The following is an 18,771-nucleotide window of genomic DNA, read 5'->3' as shown; positions in this document are numbered from 1 at the left end:
GCCTGGGTTTTCCCATGACCAGTCACGGGGGCTGTTTGAATTTGTGCCTGGACATAGGCTGGTCTAGTTTGGTTAGGTCTTGGGTCACTAAAGGCAGGAATGATCCTGGGATTCTCTGCTATGTTTCTTTCCTCCTACACTAATGTGTTTAGGAGACAACCGAGATCCTGTGTTCACCTCCTCATCCTATTGCTAGGTAAGATGCACTTCAAAGTGGGGAGAGACTTGCTCAAGGTCTGTTGGACTGGGTGGGCAGGTGCCGAGCCAAGGCTGGGGTTGGGTAGGCTTTCGGACTCCAGAGCCCTGCGTGATAACAGCTCACATCCATTGGTGCCTCTGAGTTGCAAAAGGACCTCACCCTTATTGTCTCATTTGACTCCCATCTCAATTCTAAGGTTCTCTAAGAGAGAATCATAATAACCATGAGAGGAGGTAACATTTACTATTTAACATATGCTGGCTTTGTAGCCTACTTTCTTTATGTGAATGATCTCATTGAATCTTCACAAAAACCCTGGGAGGTCTTTGGTATCTGATTCTATTTTTCTAACTTCTCAGGGTTTTGAGATTGCCTAAGGATTTCAAAGGCATCAAACACAAATGCTTTACTACAATGCCTGCTCATGAAATTAGCCCCTTACCCAACACCCCTCCCTGCTTAGCACCATCATCTAAACCAGCCGCTAGTCCTAGATTAGTCAGCAACATAATGCATAAAGCGTGGATGGACAGACCTGGGTCCACGTCCCAGCTCTGCTGCTTACTAGATGCGTGAGAGTGGATGACTTCCAGAACCCTGAGGCTCTTTTCGCTATACCTTGGGAATAACACCTCCCTTAAAAGTGCTGTGATCATCAGGGAAGTGCTCCACGTGATAGCACCCACCTGTGCCCGGCACAGGCCAAGGGCTCAGAAACTGCTGACTGCGACAGTTTTAGAGTTGCTCTGCTGGATATGCCAGGGGTTCATTAAGATCTGCTCTGAATCCAGAGCTGGCCCCCAAGAGAGTCTGGGCAAAGAAGGACTATTGGAACAGTATTGTTTCTTCATTCAGTAAATGTTTTTATGAGTACCGACTATGTGTTATGCATTGAGAATAAGCAGCAAATTAAGACCAACTCCGATGGGCCTTCTGTCCAGACAGGGGAAACAGTGCAGATGACAAGAAAAGAAAAGAACAAAGTAATGCCAACCTTCGTTTGGCAACCTTTGGAGAGACACATTGCCTGGTGGTTAAGACTCTAGGCTTAGATTCTTCTGGCTGTTTGACCTTGGGCGATTACTTAACCTCCCTGAGACCCTTTCCTCATATATAAAATGGGGATAAAAAAATCTATCTACCTTGGGGATTTGTGAGGACTTAAAGAATTCACATGAAGCTCTTAGTACTGTGCCTGGTTCCCAGTAAGGGCTCAGGCATTAACAAGGGATGAATATCTTCAACGGACTATTCCCAAAACGGCCTTTCCCACTGCAGTGAGGGTGTGCGGCTATGAAAGCTACCGGAGGGACTTACTTGGCAGCCACAACCCTCCAGAGATTGGGCACCAGCCCCTCAGCACCAGACAAACCAGTTTAATTGTTCCGTGTTCAAAGAAGGCCAAGACACAAATATCAAGTAAACATACTCAGAGGTCTTTATTCTTGACCCTGTAGACCACACTCTCAGGGCCCTTAGATGACTGCCATTCTCAAGATCCAACATGTTGCATTGGTTTTAGTTACAGACAGAAATCCACATTCATTAAAAACCGGGGTTTCGAGGCTGGAGGTGCAGGAAGCCAGTCTGTGGGTCAGCCAAGCCTTTGGAGCTTCAAGGCCAGCAAGAGTCCGGCCCGGGTTTGGCTGTGCTTAGGGCATGGGACGTCAACACAGGACACAGGTATAGGGTTATACAGGGGAGGCTCTGTGCCCACCTGGGGGCTGAGGACCAAGCCTTCCCTCTTTACAGATATACTGGCTCTCTTACTTCCCTTTCAATGGTCCTTCAACCAACTCCCATACTCTTGGAGCTAGAAAGAAGACAAGAAGGAAATTCTCTCTCTCTAGCTGCTCTTGTGTTTTGAAAGCTTCTGGTCAAACGTGAGGGGACTAAAGGCAGTCCCCAGAGCAGATGGTGGTGGGACAGTCATGACCTGCTGCTTCCCAGGGCGGGGAGCTCATCAGTGGGATTGGGTGCTTGGGAGCGATCTGATCAACAGCCAGAATGCACCCCATGCCAAGCCTGCGCCCCATTGGTCACTAAAGTTCAAAGCTGATCCCACTGCTCAGGCCTCTAAGGCTACATCCCAGAAATTACCTGGAGCCCCTTCCACCTGGGTTCTTGGTTGGGCACCAGAGTAAACACAAAAGTTAGCGCCAGGTTTCTAGAGGGCCTATGGCTGCTTTCTGCCAAATCCCAACATTGCTCCTCCTTCTCCCCATCTCCCCAAATCATATTTTGGTTGACTCCTTGAGGAAAAGGAAAGTGTGTTCTGCCAAATTCTATCTTGACAGCCAGACTACTTTTAAGAGCAGTGCAAATGCTGTTCTCTTTCCAGAGCGAGGCAAAATGAAACACTGGGTTGCACCAGCAGAGCTTGGCTGTGGAGGATCTTTTGTTGTTGTTCTTGTCATTTTGTTTTGAGTTCTAAGGTAATTGCCTGAATGTCTCAGTGACAACTCCTTTGGCCAGAAAGAGAGATGGAAGGGGCAGGGATTGGGGCAGAGTGGACGGAAAATAAGATGCTGACCTCCAGGCTGGAGTGCTCCGGGAATGGGGTTGGTGGAAATGTTCCTTGAGACATCAGATGGTTTTCACAGTAAGAAGGTCAGCTGAGGTCATGCTCTTGTCTCCAAAGACCAAGTGGCAAAAGCAGCAGGACGTGTCACATTAGTTGTCAGCTCTGGATGGGGGGGGGGGGGGGGCGGGGCGGGGCATGATGAATTGCTGTCTGGGCCTCTAGGAACCCGCTGCACTTCATCCTTGGGCCGAGGAATGGGATTCAGTCTCAGGAGAACCAGTGCTAAGGATTTCCCGACAACCAGCATCTCAGGGAAGGTCTTGGCCTGTGCTACATTCAACGGGTCAAATTCTCTCTTCTTCCCAACAACACAGCAATAGCACTGAGGAAACAAGTGGGAAGGGAGGTCCAGGGGACCTGCTGGCACCAATGTATTTGGTCACTGAGGCTGTTTCCACGAAGTTCTGCCACCACCACTCACTGGGTAGGGACTTTTCTTCTAGAAACAGTGATGAGGTATAAATGAACATCTCAAGAAAAGAGAGCCCATTGGTAACAGGGCTGGTGAAAATACCCAGGTGCCTCTGAAATGGGAGAGGTCAGGCCGTACCATAGAGCTCATCTTCTCACTCATGGATTCCAAGCTTTAAGAGTGGATTATAAATACTTTGGGCTTCTCTTCTGGTGATGGGGTGCTGGAGAGTTCTATGTTATCCACAAGGACATTCTTGTCTTCTAGTCTAATGACAGTGGGCTCAGGGGTGGGAGAGGGGGTTGGGTTTTTGTGCATGTGGGGCAAGCTGGTCTGGCTGATGTCCAGGTCTTTGAAAGCATGAAGCATGAACACACCCAGAATGATGGTGACAAAGCCAGAGAGGGTGCCCACAATGTCCACTGCAGACATGCTGTACCATTCCTTGAAGAGGATAATGGAGGAGGTAACCACCACCGTGGTGAAGAACACATAATAGATGGGGAACACCAGGGAGGTATTAAAAATGTCTAGTGCCCTGTTAAGGAAGTTGACCTGAGTGCTGAGAGAAAGTGCCAGGATGAGGGACAGGATGTAGGGGAGGGGGTGCCGCACAACTGGCATCCCCTGGAAGAAGTTCTTGATGGTGATGCCCAGGCCCTTGACGGCGGACACAGAGAAGGCCCCGATCACAGAGCAGATGACGATGTAAACAAGGATATTCCTTTGTCCGTAGCGTGGGGCGATGACGAAGATGAGGATGAGGCAGAACACCAGCAGAAGCACAGCAAACACGATGTACCCTTCAGAAGGGGTGGGAGATGGATAATCTGAGCTGCAGAGGATGCAGTTAGTTTTTAGAGCCCTCTAACCATGGTCATGGGATATAGCAGTAAGGACTTGGGCTCTAAAGTCAGGCAGACATGGGTTCCAGGCTCACGTCACAACTTTTTAATAATTTGGGCAGGTTATTAATTAACCACAAGACCTCCATTTCCTTATTTGTAAAACAGGCCTAATAATAGGACCTTCCTCATAGATCTTTTTTTTTGTGGGATTAAATGAGATAATGCATGCTACAAGACTGTGTCGTCCCCCCAACCCCCGTTAATCTCCATGTGATGGTATTTGGACATGAGGCCTTTGGAAGGTGATTAGGTCATGAGGGTGGCACCCTCATGAATGGGATTAGCGTTCCTGTAGAAGAGACCCCAGAGAGCTCCCTCACCCCTTCCACCATGTGAGGACACAGAGAGAAGTTGGCCGTTTATGAACCAAATCTACCAGGGCCTTGATCTTGGACTTCCCAGCCTCCAGAACTGTAAGAAATACATTTCTGCAGTTTATAAGCCACCCAGTCTGTGGTATTCTGTTATAGCAGCCTGAACAGACCAGGATAATGCATAGAACATATTTAGAACTGTGCCTGGCACATAATAAACACATGATAAATAACATCAACACGCATCAGCCTGGGAAACCCGTGAGCTAACCCTAGGACCAGCCCCCCAACTTTCCTTCTTTAGCTTCCTTCTCCTCCAGGTGGCAGCACCTGGCATGGTCAGCCCCCAGTTAGACCTTCCTGGGGTTCATTCCCCAGTGTCTTCCTGCTCATGGGGTGGGGGGAGCCTACCTGTGTCTTTCATTTTGGCAGCCATCTCAACGACGGTGGAGACCTTCTCTTCCTCGGGGGCGTGTATCACCATCACTGTGCTGCCGGCCACACAGATCACACAGCCCAGCTTCCCCAGCAGATTCAGATTCTCTCCCAGGAAGTATGAGGACAGGATGGCACTGCACGAGGACATGGGAGAGACGGTTTAGCAGCCAGGCCTGTCCCAGCGTTCTGAAGGAAAATGGGGGCTGAGCAAGCATTCATGGAGAAGAACAGATCAGGACTCACTACTCTTCCCCCAAAACGTTTGAAATAGAAATTTATGGGAGGGTTCCAGTGTGTGCTGGAGGAACCGACATGCTTGTGGATTTCTTTCACTTCAAAGACTAAAGGGATCCCCAAACAGAAGAGTCCGAAAAGCCCTTCAGGGCATTCTTGTCTAGCTTCCTCCCCAAAGAGCACATCTTCCCTTAACATTACCAACAGACTGCTTTCAGGCTTGGCTTGTCTACCTCTGTTGGCAAGCAACTGACCGCTTCACAAAGGAAATGAATCTATCGTAGGTTCATTCTAATTACCAAAAATATGGTAATTTCTACTCATTGTCCTATTTCTATTCCTTGAGTCATACAGAGCTATTCCTTGTTCCATTTGTATATGCCAATATAAACAACCACAATGACAATTACAGGCACTATGTTTTGGGCTTATATTATGGACTAGGTGTTATGCTAGGAATTTTCTACTTATTATACCTCATTAACATGTCACAACTCTTTGAGAAGTAAAATATACTATCTCCATTTTATAGATGAGAAAACAATCTCATAGAAGTTAAAATAACTTGGCAAGGTCATACAACTGGTAAGTAGCAGGGCCAGGATTTTAGCTGAATTTCTGTCTAATTATAAAACCTATGCGTTTTCCTCTACACCTCATTAAAGAGAATCCCGGTGACTTCCCTGAGTTTTCTCTTTCCTGGGCAAAACACCTCCAGTTTTCTGCTATTCCTTGGTGATATGATTTTCATTCCCCTCACCTCCTCAGATGAGGTGGCAGAGGTGAGGGAAGAAAGGAAGGAAATTGGGCAAGACAGGTGTGATCACAGGGCAGGTTTCCGTTTCTTTATGAAGGTAACCTGAGCTTAGGGTAAAAAGCAGTTGGCTGATCTAGGACTGAATTACTCCCCAAAATTCTGGTTTAAGGTATCAAGAGAGAGGGGATTGATGTCTGAGCTCCTTTGAATGTCTTCCATCTCTCCTCTAAAACCACCAAAAACATCTGCATTCAAGAGAGTCTGGGATAGGCAGAGGTCACACAGTGGAGGATTCCCCACCCCTCCTAACTTTCTGGGAGTGGGCATTTGCACGTCGTCAGATATGCCATAGTGCTATCTCAGCTACATCAGCCCGCTGTGTAATGTGAGGCATGCCTCTGTTTATTTTCGATTGGGTAAATGTTACAAAATTGTCATCAAGAGGGTAAAACAAAACAGAGGAAACTGTGGGTGCTGGGTGTGGTTCGCTGGGATTTACCAAGACTCCCAGGTTAACCAATAATCACAGCCAGCTTCAAATGGGGCTCCAAGACCCCCACGGAGGAACTATGCTTATAGTTCAAGAAGAATGTGGCAATGGGAAGCCCACATAGTCCTTGAAGAAATGCCTTCAGGTAGGGATTATTAGCATCCCATTGAGCAGATGGGGAAACTGCGGCTTAGGGTAGTTAAGTGACTGGTCCATGGTAATGTAGTCACTAAGCGGCAGAGCTTAAGGTTAGAGCTCATGCTTTTCAACTTGTACGCCGCGCCTACTGACACGCCAAAACGTTGACGTGAGACATTCAGCTTGGTGGCCCTGGAAGCCCTTCCAGCTGGTCTGGCCTTGGCCTGCCCCTCTACTGGCCAGTCGTTGGAGGGGATGCTAGGACAAGAGGCAGCAAACAATCCACGGCTCGGGAGCTCCGGCCGGTATAGTGCCTCTTTCTGGGAGCTGGGACAGACCCAGGTCCCTGACTGCAAGTGGCAGGTGACCCCACTCACAGTTCCAGACATCAACAAACTGAAAATAGGAAGGAGGCAGAGACAGCAAGAGAGGTGACAATAACCTTATGAGGACACTCAGCGCTCCCAGAGGCGTGACGACTGTCGCAGGGGCAAATGCGTAGGCCCCGAAGTTGGCAACTTCTCCAGCAGCCACTAAGAAACGAAGGGAGAAAACAGGCTAGTGTGGCTCCGACGCACCATCTCCAGCCCACACTAACCTGGGTAGAGACAGCTTCATTTAGTGATCAGCCATTCACAGAATCTCGGGCCCACATTCCCTAAAGTCTTGGTCCTTACGCTTTCCCCCTAGCGAATCTGATTGGACGGTCAGGCCCAGACTCTCCTGATCAAATCCTTCCATTTTAAAGATGGGCAAGCTAGGCCCAGAGTCCAAGGTCACATGACATGTTTGTGGAAGGACGCCTTTCTGTTCCTTCGGCGTCTTGGCTTTTAGTCCAGGCCACCGGTAAGTGTACCTCAGGGACTGCTCCTGTTTGGTCTGTATCTTAAGATGCATTCTAGAAAGTGTTAATTTCCAAAAAAAGAAACATTTAGTTACTGATTCTCCAGGTACCACTTGGTCGTGGAGCCATCTCTCCCAGAGGAACTGTGGGCAGGTGGTTAGAAAGTCTGACGTCCCCACAGGGCCTAATTCTCCACATTTGAGTTTCTAGTTTGCAGACTCCTGCAAGTGCATTTTCTGTCTCTACTGGTAAAGAATGACCTGGGTCTGCCCTTTGAAAGGAGAGGATGAATGTGGTAGCCCTGGCTGATTTATAAATGGAAAGCTGGGTAATTTTCCATTAGAAAGAATTAGGGTTTGAAAGCCAGCGAGGGTGATGGAAAGCAGGGGAAATGTGTGAATGTGCAAATCTGGGCAAACTTTAAGTGGCAGACCAGCCATGCTCTAAGTGAGCCAACACACTGCCTGTGGAATGGAAACCTGGTTGAGGAGCCCCAAGAGACTCCAACCGGCAGTGATAACTCTCTCTGTTTCAAGGGAAGTTGAGAAACGACCCCTCTGTCATTAGCAGCTCTCTACAAGCCTCTCTGGGGATACATGTTTCATGGATGAAGGACTGACTTTGGGTGGAGAATGTGATCTGAAATACAGGGAAGATGTTCTTCCTGCAAAGATTGCCGAGGTTTTCCCATTGAGATTCACACTTTGCACAATGAAGACAGAAATGGCCCCATTCACCCCTCCTTTCATCTCTGCTTCTGCCATCAATGGGTCAGTGTTGTTAGGAAAGAGCCCACTTACTGGTGAGAAATCCAGCCCACCACATGGCATCCTTCAGGTAGCCATACCCTCCATCCACTGCAGAAAGGAATGGACAAAAAGTTAGAGCTTGGCCATGCTTTCTCAGGCACCTTTCCCATCTCTACCTTCACTCCCCAGTCTTGAAGGGTTCAATATATGTTCCCTGTGGTTGGTCCTCTGGGCATGCCTCTGGGTCCCCTCCTGGGCGACTTTATCCATTCCCAAAGTTTCACATACCATCTTTACACTGGTGTCCTTATTTCATATATGTGCACTGAGCCTTCCTTCTGAGCCTAGATGAATGTCCAATTGCTTACTTGACATCTCTTGGATCTCTCACAGGCATCCCAAACACTGTCCTAAATAGAACTCTTGATTTTAAATGCCACCCACCCACCAAAGGAAATTCAGTAAGTGGTACCTCCATGTACCTAGTTGCTTAAGCCAGAACCCAGGAAGTCACCCTTGACTCTCCCACTCCTTCACCTTCTGTGTTCCATCCATCCTGCTGTTTCCCTCTCCAAAGAGCATCTCACATGTGTCCGCCCCACTGCCACCACCTGACTCCAAGGCACTACCCCCTCTGGCCTGGGGTGAGGCAACAGCCTCCCCAGGTTCATCTGGTGCCACTCTCACCATCCCTTTATAACCCATTCCTTCACAGTAGCTGATGGTCTTTAAGACTGTAAAGCAGACTGTCACTCCTCAGCTTGTAACAGGCCAATGGCTTCCAAATACTCTATAAAAGACCAAAATCCTAAACAAGCCAGTTCATAGTTTTGACCATGTTCACATCTCCAAAAGCATCTCTTGCCACTCTTCTTACCATTATCTTGCCACTCAGGCTTTCTTCTAGTTCCTCCAAATGGATGAGCTCCCTTTGGCCTTAAGACCTTTGCTTTTCCGTGTCAGGGATAGTCTTCTTGATGATATTTGCTTATATCTACACTCACTCTTCAGGATTTTGCTTGAATGTTGCTTCCCCTAAGATGCCCTCCCTGACCCCTTTATCTCTGTTTTTTGCCCTGTTGGGATTCTCTTTCATCACCAGCTCTTCTCCTTCGTGGTACTTATTTATAATTTGAGTTAATGTATTTCTTTTCTGGCATTTCTCCCACTAAAATGGAGATGCTATGATGCCCAGAATTGTGTTTGTTCGGTTCACATGGTGGACTTTCGGACACTTGTCCAGAAGTACAGGACAGAGCAGCCAAGACCATTGCTCCTGACTTCCTCCCCACACCTCACAGCTCTCCATTGCAGAGGGCACCTGGCTCTAGACCTGGGCATCCAACTGCCTGCCGGGCCCTCCCAGTAACGCCAATCCTCATGTTGATGCTGGGCCAAGCCTCTTTGTAAACACACTACTTATCTTCACAAGAATCCTAGTGGTTGGAACTGTTCTGAATCCCATTTTACAGATGAAGAGACTGAGGCACAGAAAAAACACTTCCCTTGCGCAGGATCACATCACCAGGAATGGAAGAGCTAGAATTGGCACCCTAGGAGTTTGCTTCCAAAGCAGTGTCCCACAGAACACTACATTGAACATGTCCAAACTTGAACCATCATAGTCCCATAAACCTGCTCATCCTGCATTCTTCATCTCAGAAAACAACACCCTCATCTCCCCAGTTGCTCAAGTCAGAAAGCTGAGTCAGTCTCGACTCTGTTTTACCCTCCCCTTGGAGCCAGTCAACACCAAACCCAGTAAGTTCTAACTTTGAAAGCTATCTCTGGACTCCACCACGGTCTCCGTTACCACCGCAATTCTCCCAGTCCAAGTTGTGCTGTCGCTCTCCCCTAACTGGTCTCCTAGGTGCCAGGCTTGTCCCCTAATCCATTGTCCACCCAGCAACCAGGAATCTTTTCAAATCGTCAATTGAACTATGTCTCTCCCCTGCCTAAAACCTTTGTCACTTACAACTGCACCCAAACTCTGTGGCCCGGTTTATAAGACCCTTCACGATCTGGCCCTTCCCTCATCTCTTACCCCCCACCCCACCCCCAGCCCCATGCTGCAGCCATCCTGAGCTACTTTCAGCTTCTAACATCACTCATGCTCTCTCACCTCGGAGCCTCTGCACATGCTGTTCTTTCTGCCTGGAACACCACATCCTCCTCTTTTCCCCTTCACTGGCCATCTCTTCAAGTCCCAGCTTCCAGATCGCCTCTTACAGAAAACCTCCCCTAACCTTCCAAGCCTGGGCCCTCCAAAATATCCCCAAAGTGTCCTGGATTTTCTCCATGATGAAGAGCACGCCAACCACTGTGGAACAGTTGCCTGTGTCCCCCGCGCTGCTCAATGCCCCACGGGGCACTGGGTCCCCACGCCCAGCGTGGGACCTGGTACAGCTGGTATGCAGTGAACGATAATTAAATGAATGAATTTTTTTACACGTGATTCCTTTTCTCCAGGGTGGGTTCATAGAAATACACCTTCTTTCCAAGCAAACAAATCCTTGTGGACAGAGACTCAGGAATTCTTTTGTGGCCTTGCGTGGGCCTTATCTGGGAGTCCAGGAGGGCACAGTACTGTGTGACACTGCTCTGGACAGAGGTATTCGTATTCCCATTCAGCTTGCCCAGGATGACAGAGCGGGTAAGAAATAAAACTGGACTAGATCTGGGGTTTCTCATTCTTGGCCCTGAGACTTTTCCTTATCTGTACCCCAATTAACATATCTTGAAGTTCTCCAGAAATGTTGGATTTTAAAGGAAGGTCTCCTGCGGGTGGATTGGATTCCCAGCAGGGTTGACAATGAGCCTTTTGTGACCATGTAGGCCAGGCTCGCCAACCGCAGGGGCCCCCTTGTGAAGGGAGGTTCATGGGGCTGGCTGGGGGCTCTGCTGCCTAGCACCCCACACCCGCCCTCCCCGCCAGGACCCTACCAGCCCGTGTGGCCCCAGAGGCCACCAGTCGCTGAAGGCCTTTCTTCTTGAGGATGACGCTGCTGCCGATGAGGAAACTAGACAAGAAGGCCAGGCCCAGACCAATGTAGAAGCTGTAGTTCTGCCTGAACCTTTCCTTCCAGTCGTGAGAGGTGACATTGCTGGGCACCTGGGGGCTGAGGTCACCGACGATCTGGCACACCACTTGGTGGGAGGAGCAGTACAGGCTGATCAGGGAACCTGGACGGGAAGACCACCATAAGAGAGTCACGCTGGGGACGTCTTCATGCTTTCAAATACTGGAATTGGCTACTGGTTCAGACCCCATAGTTCAGCTGCAGCGGGCCTCCATCCACACTATGGGCCTCAACCTAACAATAATAAATAACATTCACTGAGTCCTTACCCCCAGCTAGGGGTTTTATTTGCATGAACTCATCCAATTTTTATAACCATCTGTCAGATAAGCGCTGCCTTGAGTTCCCATTTCATAGATGGGAAAGAGAGGCCATGAGAGGTCAGGCACCTTGCCTAAGAACACAGACTATCTGACTTCAGAACCCCAGCACATGACCACTAAGGTGTACTAATGCCCCACACACCAAGCAGGGTCTTCCAGGCTCTCAAGCATCACGGAATCCAACCTCCCACCCTTCCTAGGCATCCCCTCCCAGCTTCTGGACCTCCAACAGCTCAGGATCACACAGGGATTCTCCCCTCCAAGAGGCCTCTTTACTTCCATATCCCCACCTCTAGCCACAATGGAGACTCCTGACAGTTAACATGAGGGAGTGAGGCTAGAGAGCCCACAGCCCCTTCTAGGCCTGAAGATAATTAAATATAAGCAGCCTACTGGTTAGAACTGACCATTCCCGGGCCTTATTCTAAGACCTCTGATGCCCGTGGTCAGTGGCTGGGGCCTCCTTCAGGCCTCAGAGAGATTGCTGTCCCTGCCGTCCCATGGAGCATCTCTTTAGTTTGCCTTCCAAGTCCTAGAGATTCTGAGAGCCCAAGTCAGCCCTCATGCCCCAGAACCCGCCAACCCTTGCTTACCCTCTGGCACAAACGCCAAGGACAAACTTGGGCCCGAGGGGCAGACCCTCCGTCAGAAGAGCTAAGCTGCCCAAGTTCAGTAAAACCACGTAAAGCACAGCCAGTGATCCCCCAACGCCAGGACTGCATGCTCCTCCCCTCTGGGGCTTTCCATGAGCATTCCTATCATGGAAATGGCACAGTGATCATGTCCTGGTTTTAGCAGAAGAAACTGGGGCCCTGATAAGTTTGGTAAGCTGAGGAAGACGACACTGGTGGTACACAGTGAAGCCAAATTGTTCCCGAAGCCCGTGTGATGCCAAAGCCATGCACTTAACTGCCACCTACACCCCACAGGGCAGGCAGCAAGGGCAGGCTGGGGTTCCATTTGGCCTCTTGAGGGTTGTTTTAAACTATGAATTCATTACCAACATTTTAAAATCCGATTTCCCATGAAAATTCAGCTTTTGAGCTGCCTCTGTTTACCTCATCAAGCACACCTTCCCAGAGCTGACCACTGACTGCAGATGAGAGTGGCTGCCCCCACAAAGGGACATGTCCTTTGCAATGCCCCAGTGTCCCTATCTGCTTCCCTTCAGTCATTTTGGTTATGTGCTCTGCCCCTGTAGGCATCTGAGTTCGTGACCTCTGGTGGTAGAAGGTCTTTTTCAAACTGGAATTTCAAAACTGTGCCAAGGCTGTAAGCCTGGGCGGCGCTTCTCCTCAGAGCAATGAGAACTGCAGGCAGTGCTGGGTGGGCCCTAACGGTCGGGCAGCTCTGGCATCAGTGTATCTGGATCAGAGAGTGGCATCTGGGTGGGATAAAGTAAGGGCAACGTTGACCTTTCTTCCATGGCACAGAAGCACAGAATGGTGCTGGGAGAGCCCCGGGAAGACAGCCTGCCTAACCCTCTTACCCGCAGCCAGGAAAACTGACGCCCTGAGAAGGGGAAGGACTTGCTTAAGTCTCACAAAAACCTAGTGGCAGAGCTGGGCCTGGAACCCACCAGGGGACATCCATGTGTCTTTGGCCATGGGAGATCTCTCTTCCTGACACCTGTCTCACAATCAAGAGAAGGTGAGACAAGAAGCCATCTCCATCCCTACTCAGATTTGGTCTGACCTCTCACTCCTGTTCCTCAGGTCAGACCGTCAAGTCTGGGGAGTTCCCTGAACACAGGAAATGAGCCAGAGCCAGGACATGGGCCAAGGAAGGTGACTCCCAAGAAGAAGGCCAATCCTATTCCTACCCCCTTCCCCTGCCCTCCCGAAGGTACATCTCCAGGAGGTGGGGCCAAAGGGTGAGCTTGCCTGTTTTGGGGAGGCCTGAAGCACCCAGGGGCGCAGTAGCCTCCACTGAATTAAGTTTTCCCATGAGGACAGAAAGAAAAAGAGAGAGGGCTGATGGCCAAAGAAAGTCCAGTTCTGAGGAGGATGCTCATTAGACAAATGCGTGTTGGGCCCGGTGATTCCCTCTTCTTTTCCAGAATATGCTAGGACCGGGGAACGTATTCTTCCCCAGGGGAAGGTGAGGCTGAAAATGGACTGCATTGTTGGCCAGGAGACCAAAGCCAGCCAACACCCACAGAGCTGGCTTTGAACACTTCACTGGGAAAAAGAAGTTAGAGAAACAGGGCTATCCGACAGGCTGCCATTGCAAGAGGAGGTAGGAACATGCAGACATACCAAGAAAGGAGTATAGTAGTATGAGTACAGGTTTGAGAATCCAAGAGCTCTAATTTTATATTCCACTCCCCCCACTGCAGTAGCTTGAGCAAATTATCAGGCTTTTCAGAGCCTCCGTTTCTTTCTCTTCAGAAAGGAGACAGCAAGGTAATAATACCTATCTGCCCTCTAGGGTTAAGGGTTAAATGAGATAACGCAGGTAAAGGGCCTAGTCTACCACCCGGTTCCTGGTAAGAACTCAACTTAAGCTCAGGGTCTTTCCTTATCCCTCCCTGGGTTGTTCTTTCCCACCTACAAGGTGCGGGTGGGTTTGGAGGTGGTGAGTGTCTGCGCCCCTCTCCCTTGTCTTTGGTGGGCCCCAGGGAGACAACCAGACCTGGACAGGTGCGAGAATCTGAAGCAACGATACATAAGAAACTACCGTGAAAACCCCCACCTCGGGCTGACCAGCTCCAGTTAATTATGCCCGCCTCTGCCCCCTCCCTCCCCACGCGTCCCCTTCCCTCCCAATCGCCCTCTTAGCTCCCCTTCCCTCCCAATCGCCCTCTCAGCTCCCCAGCCCCAAAGGTGGGGAAGTCAGCCAGAAGCCTGCTCCCCCCCACCCCCCGCCAAGACGGGCCTGACCACAAGCCGCGCTGACCCTGCCCTCCCGGGTTTGGGCCCCCGCAGGAGCGGACGCGAGGGAAAGGAGCGGCGGGGAAGGGAAGGCGCGAAGCGCGCGGCGCACCCGGGGCCCCTCGGGCCCGCACGCACCGTTCTGGCAGCTGGTGTTGCTGGCGGGCAGCTCCATGGGCCCTGCGCGCACCGACCGACTGACCGACGCGCGGGCGGCTGGCGCCCGGGGCTCCCCGGCTCCGGAGCAGGTGGCCGAGACTCGTCCCGGCGAGAAGCTGCCGGGGTCGGCCCCAGGGGTGGAGAGAATGACGCGCCCCAGAGGGGGACGGTCCCCGGGGAGGAGTCACCCGGCGTCTCGGGCAACTCCCTGGGTCGGGGGCCCAGCGCCCGAGCTGCCCGCAGAAGGGCGCACGCCCTCCCGGGGTGCGGAGGCTGCCGGGCTCCCCGAGAGGGAGTCGCCGCGTCGCGCCCCCGGCCGGAGGCAAGGAGGCGGGTCCCCCGGCGCCGCCGCTCCTCGAAACGACCGGACTGCAGCCAGTTGCGTCCGCAGGGACAGAGTTGACGGGTCCCGAGAGGTGGGAGAGGGGGGAGATTTTTTGGCCGAGGTGGAAGTGGGATCGTGGGGGTTGGAAAAGGCACTGCTGCCAGTTGGAGCCCTCTCGGGGGGGGGGGGGTGTCTGAGACCCTGGGTTTTCCCCTTCTGGCCTGCCTCCCTGCCTCCCTGCCAACATAGGTCTGATCTGGGCACTGGTGTACCACAGGCACACGGTAACTAGGTGCCCCCAAATGGCCACTATGTCTATGTGGAATGAACGGATGAGAGACGCTTGGTAATGAATGAGAGGAGTATATTTCTTCTTCCAAGCGATCGGAGACCAAAATGAGTTAGACTATTCTCTGTCCCTGGAGAACCTTCTATATTAATGAGAGAAACAGAATGGGATTTACTATCTAGAAACTGGTGTCTTCCAAATCACCATGAAAAAAACCTGTGGTTATGGAAAGTATATTGGCTACTACAGGTAATAGTAAAAATAAATTAGAGAAACCCTATCTTGGACCATAAAAACACTTGTGCAGTGCTTGCTATGGGCCAGGCACTGTTATTAGTGCTGAAAAATCCCCGTTCATTTAACCCTCATGACAACCACATGCAGTACACACTTTTATTATTTACAGAAAGGAAACTGAGGCACAGAGCAATCAAGTAACTTGCCAGGTTTCCCAGCTAGGAAGTGGAAGAGTGAAGATCACGAGCATGCTCCCACTGGCCACACTAAATGCCTGGCATTTAGACTGAAATACACTCCTGTTCCTGGGTAGTGAAGACATGGGACCACCAAGAAAGCAGTGGCCCGTTCCAGCAATGGTGGTCACTGACCTGCTGGAGGAGGTAGCTTTTAAAAATAGTTACTTATGGCGTCTTCACTATGAGACAGACCCCGTACTAAACCCTACAGAGGGGCGCCTGGGTGGCTCAGTTGGTTGAGCTTTCCACTCTTGGTTTTGTCTCAGGTCATGATCTCAGGGCTGTGAGACTGAGCCCTTCTTCAGGCTTCGTGCTTGGCTCAGAGTCCACTTGAGAGATTCTCTCTCTCCCTCTCCCTCCCCCTCTGCCCTTCCCCCTGCTTGTGCTCTCTGTCTCTCTCAAATAAATAAAATCTCTAAACCCTGTACAGACATTATCTCATTTGGTAGATACCATTACCATCTCCATGGTACAGATGAGAGAAAACTGTACTTAAAAAAAACCTTTTGGTTTTAAAATAACTTTAGATTTACAGAAGAGTCACAGACATAGTACAGAAAGTTCCCATATACCTGTCACCAGGTTCCCTTAATGTTGACATCTCGTATAGGAATAGAAAAAGCCCATATTTGAAATACTCTGAGAAACTTGCTCCGGAGGTCCCACAGCTAGTGTCAGACTCTGCCCCCCCAAGCCTGTCCTCCCCCCATCACTCTCCACCCTCTACACGTAGAGTATAATACACTTCTAGCTGGGATACAAGGGATGGGTTCTCCCAGCATGTGGCTTCCCCTAACTTTCTGGGTGACTTTAAACAAGTCACATACTCTCCAGGAGAAACAGTTTCCTCATCTGTCAAATAAGAGAGCTCCTTTCTCTCTTTCTCTCTCTCTTTCTGTGTGTGTGTGTGTGTGTGTGTGTGTGTGTGTGTGTGTGTGAGACCATGGGTTTGGGGGCAAGGTGGGTACAATAGAGCTTAGAAGGAAAAGGAAAATCATAGGTATTACTAACATTACACATCCAAGTTCAAGGGGCCCTAATGCACCCAGACCTTCCCCTCACTTTGGGGGGATGTGGCACCAGAGTCCACATGGAAGTGAGTACCTCCAAGTCCAGTATGAATTGGAACACAGAGAAGCCGGAAACTGGGTGATCGGAAATGATAGTTCATTACGGAAGCAGCTGTGCTACCTGAGACGGAAGATCGGACGCGAGAATTTAATTGGCCTTTTCTCTTACCTGAGCAATTTCTGCTGCTCAGATCTAACACGTGCTACAAAACAGCGTCCATCTCTGAGGCTGGCAGAAGGGCCGCCCTCAAACACTCACTGCCTTCAAACTCAGATTGCGTTTGTTCCAAGGACACAGAACAAGAGATCTGTGGTCTTTCTTTTTGGCCTGGGCTTTTTTAATCACAAGAGAGGATGTTCAGATCATGGTCACATTGTACCAGAGCTGAGCCCAGATCTTGAGAGACAGATACACACCTGTGTTCTTTAATATATATGTTTGTGGCTGGGCTTGTGATTGGTGGGACCGCTACATTTCAGGGTCCCGGGCAGGGGCTCCCTTGCCCTGGGTTAAGGGCACTACTGCCTTCCCCCTGTGCTTTGGACAAGGCTTTTCAGAGTTAGGGGAGTTTCATGTTTTAGGGCAGTGGGCTGAGGGGGAAGGAGCTGGGATCTACTGAAGGGCCTTGCACACCCTCTCTGGGCCTCAGGCTCCCCATTTGTTCTAGGAGGAGGCGGGGCTTCCCCAGGGCTGGCATCAGCATCCCGGGAGTACAGATATAATGAGCCCCATTGACCCGCAGTCTCCTGGCCTGCTGTCCTGACAAAGCCCTTTTCTGCCCAAGCCACAATAGCACTGTCAGGCAGGTAGCAGGGCCTGAAGCATTGTCTCCCCAGAAAAGAACAACAGGGTTCAGTGTCTGTCCCAGGCTCATCTGCCAGGGGAGGGCGGTGACTTTGGAAGGGTCTGACCAGCCAGAGATAGATGGGTTCTGTCCTTAGCCAGCCAGACTCTGGTGAACCAGTCACATCTCGTGTGGCCAGTTATTCCTGATGAACAGAAAAACTAATTTACCAAGACCCAAACTCCTAAAAGTGTGGCCCTTCTAAGTGCATGTCCGAATGTTTTATGTTCTAGAACTGCACTGTCCAGTATGGTAGCCACTAGTTCCATGTGGCTATTCAGGATGTGGAAAGTGGCTAATGTGAACTATGCTAGGTGTGTAAAACAGGCACTGTTACCATTTGGGGCCACATAATTGTTTGCTGTGGGGGGCTGTCCTATGCACTGTAGGATTTTTGGCAGTGTCCCTGGTCTCACACCAGGGGCACACACTGCTGCCCATGCCCAGGCTCCCCTGGTTGTGACAACCAAAAGCATCCCAGACAATTGCCAAAATCTCCCCAGGTTGCAACCCATCCAGATTTCAAAGACTTAATAAGAAAAAAAATGTAAGCTATTAATAACTTTTTAGTATTGATCACATGTTGAAATGATAATATCTTGGATACGGTAGGTTAAATGACATTTACTACCCAAACTAATTTTCTCTCCTTCTTTTTACTTTTTGTAAAGTGGCTATGGAACGATTTAAAATTATATGGGGTGCCTGGGTGGCTCAGTCGTTAAGCGTCTGCCTTTGGCTCAGGTCATGATCCGGGGTCCTGGGATTGAGCCCCACATCGGGCTTCCTGCTCCCCCTGCTTGTGTTCCCTCTCTCGCTGTGTCCCTCTCTGTCAAATAAATAAATAAAATCTTAAAAAAAAATAAAATTATGTAGTGCCTCACGTTATATTTCTATTGGACATTGCTATTTATAGAGGACTTGTTATATGTTACATGCATAGAAGTTATCTGTATATATGTATATGCATGCTCATTTAATCTTTGCAGCAATCCCGGGAAGCAGGTTTTATTATTATCCCCATTTTCCAGATGAGGAATGAAGGCCAGGGAGGTCACTGAGCCTGGAAGTCGAGAAGCCAAGAATCAAACACAGATAAATTTTTCAATACTACACATGCTAAGTGTCCTAGGTCTAGTAACATCCCACGGGGCTTGGGTAGGTTATACCCCTCCTGGCATCTTAGCCGAGGTAGAAGGGCTGGACAAGATGCAGGCTGTGGTCCTTTCCAGCCCTGCAGAGCTGGTTTTCTGGGCAGGGTGGG

The 18,771-nt window shown here is 50.0% G+C and overlaps 1 protein-coding gene across 3 annotated transcripts; it reads right to left on the bottom strand.

The window, feature by feature from the left end:
* Nucleotides 1-1,614: 1,614 nt before the first annotated feature.
* On the bottom strand, nucleotides 1,615-14,618 carry NIPAL4 (NIPA like domain containing 4). Of its 3 annotated transcripts, XM_036096240.2 has the most exons (6): nucleotides 14,482-14,618; nucleotides 11,011-11,250; nucleotides 8,119-8,175; nucleotides 6,917-7,007; nucleotides 4,829-4,989; nucleotides 1,615-3,998 (listed from the first exon to the last, which is right to left on the bottom strand). In XM_036096240.2, the coding sequence occupies exons 1-6, from the start codon at nucleotides 14,516-14,518 to the stop codon at nucleotides 3,370-3,372; spliced, it is 1,215 nt and encodes a 404-aa protein (XP_035952133.1). In that variant the 5' UTR covers nucleotides 14,519-14,618; the 3' UTR covers nucleotides 1,615-3,369. The 3 variants fall into 3 exon arrangements, with proteins under 3 accessions (XP_035952133.1, XP_077922920.1, XP_077922921.1); XM_078066794.1 differs by lacking the exon at nucleotides 8,119-8,175; XM_078066795.1 differs by lacking the exon at nucleotides 11,011-11,250.
* Between the last annotated feature and the right edge of the window lie 4,153 nt (nucleotides 14,619-18,771).

The sequence above is a fragment of the Halichoerus grypus genome, chromosome 2 (genome assembly GCF_964656455.1).
Source record: "Halichoerus grypus chromosome 2, mHalGry1.hap1.1, whole genome shotgun sequence".
Taxonomy (NCBI): domain Eukaryota; kingdom Metazoa; phylum Chordata; class Mammalia; order Carnivora; family Phocidae; genus Halichoerus; species Halichoerus grypus.
The sequence above is the reverse complement of the archived record's forward strand: the minus strand, read 5'-3'. Positions and strand labels throughout refer to the sequence as shown.

Excerpts from the sequence above, each read along its gene's own strand:
- NIPAL4 (XM_036096240.2), bottom strand. The coding sequence starts at position 14,518 with ATGGAGCTGCCCGCCAGCAACACCAGCTGCCAGAACG. Across the intron at positions 8,176-11,010 it reads CTCTGGGGCCACACGGGCTG|TGGATGGAGGGTATGGCTAC; the intron begins GTAGGGTCCTGG and ends TCCTTTCTGCAG. Across the intron at positions 3,999-4,828 it reads TGCCAAAATGAAAGACACAG|GGTACATCGTGTTTGCTGTG; the intron begins GTAGGCTCCCCC and ends CCCCTTCTGAAG.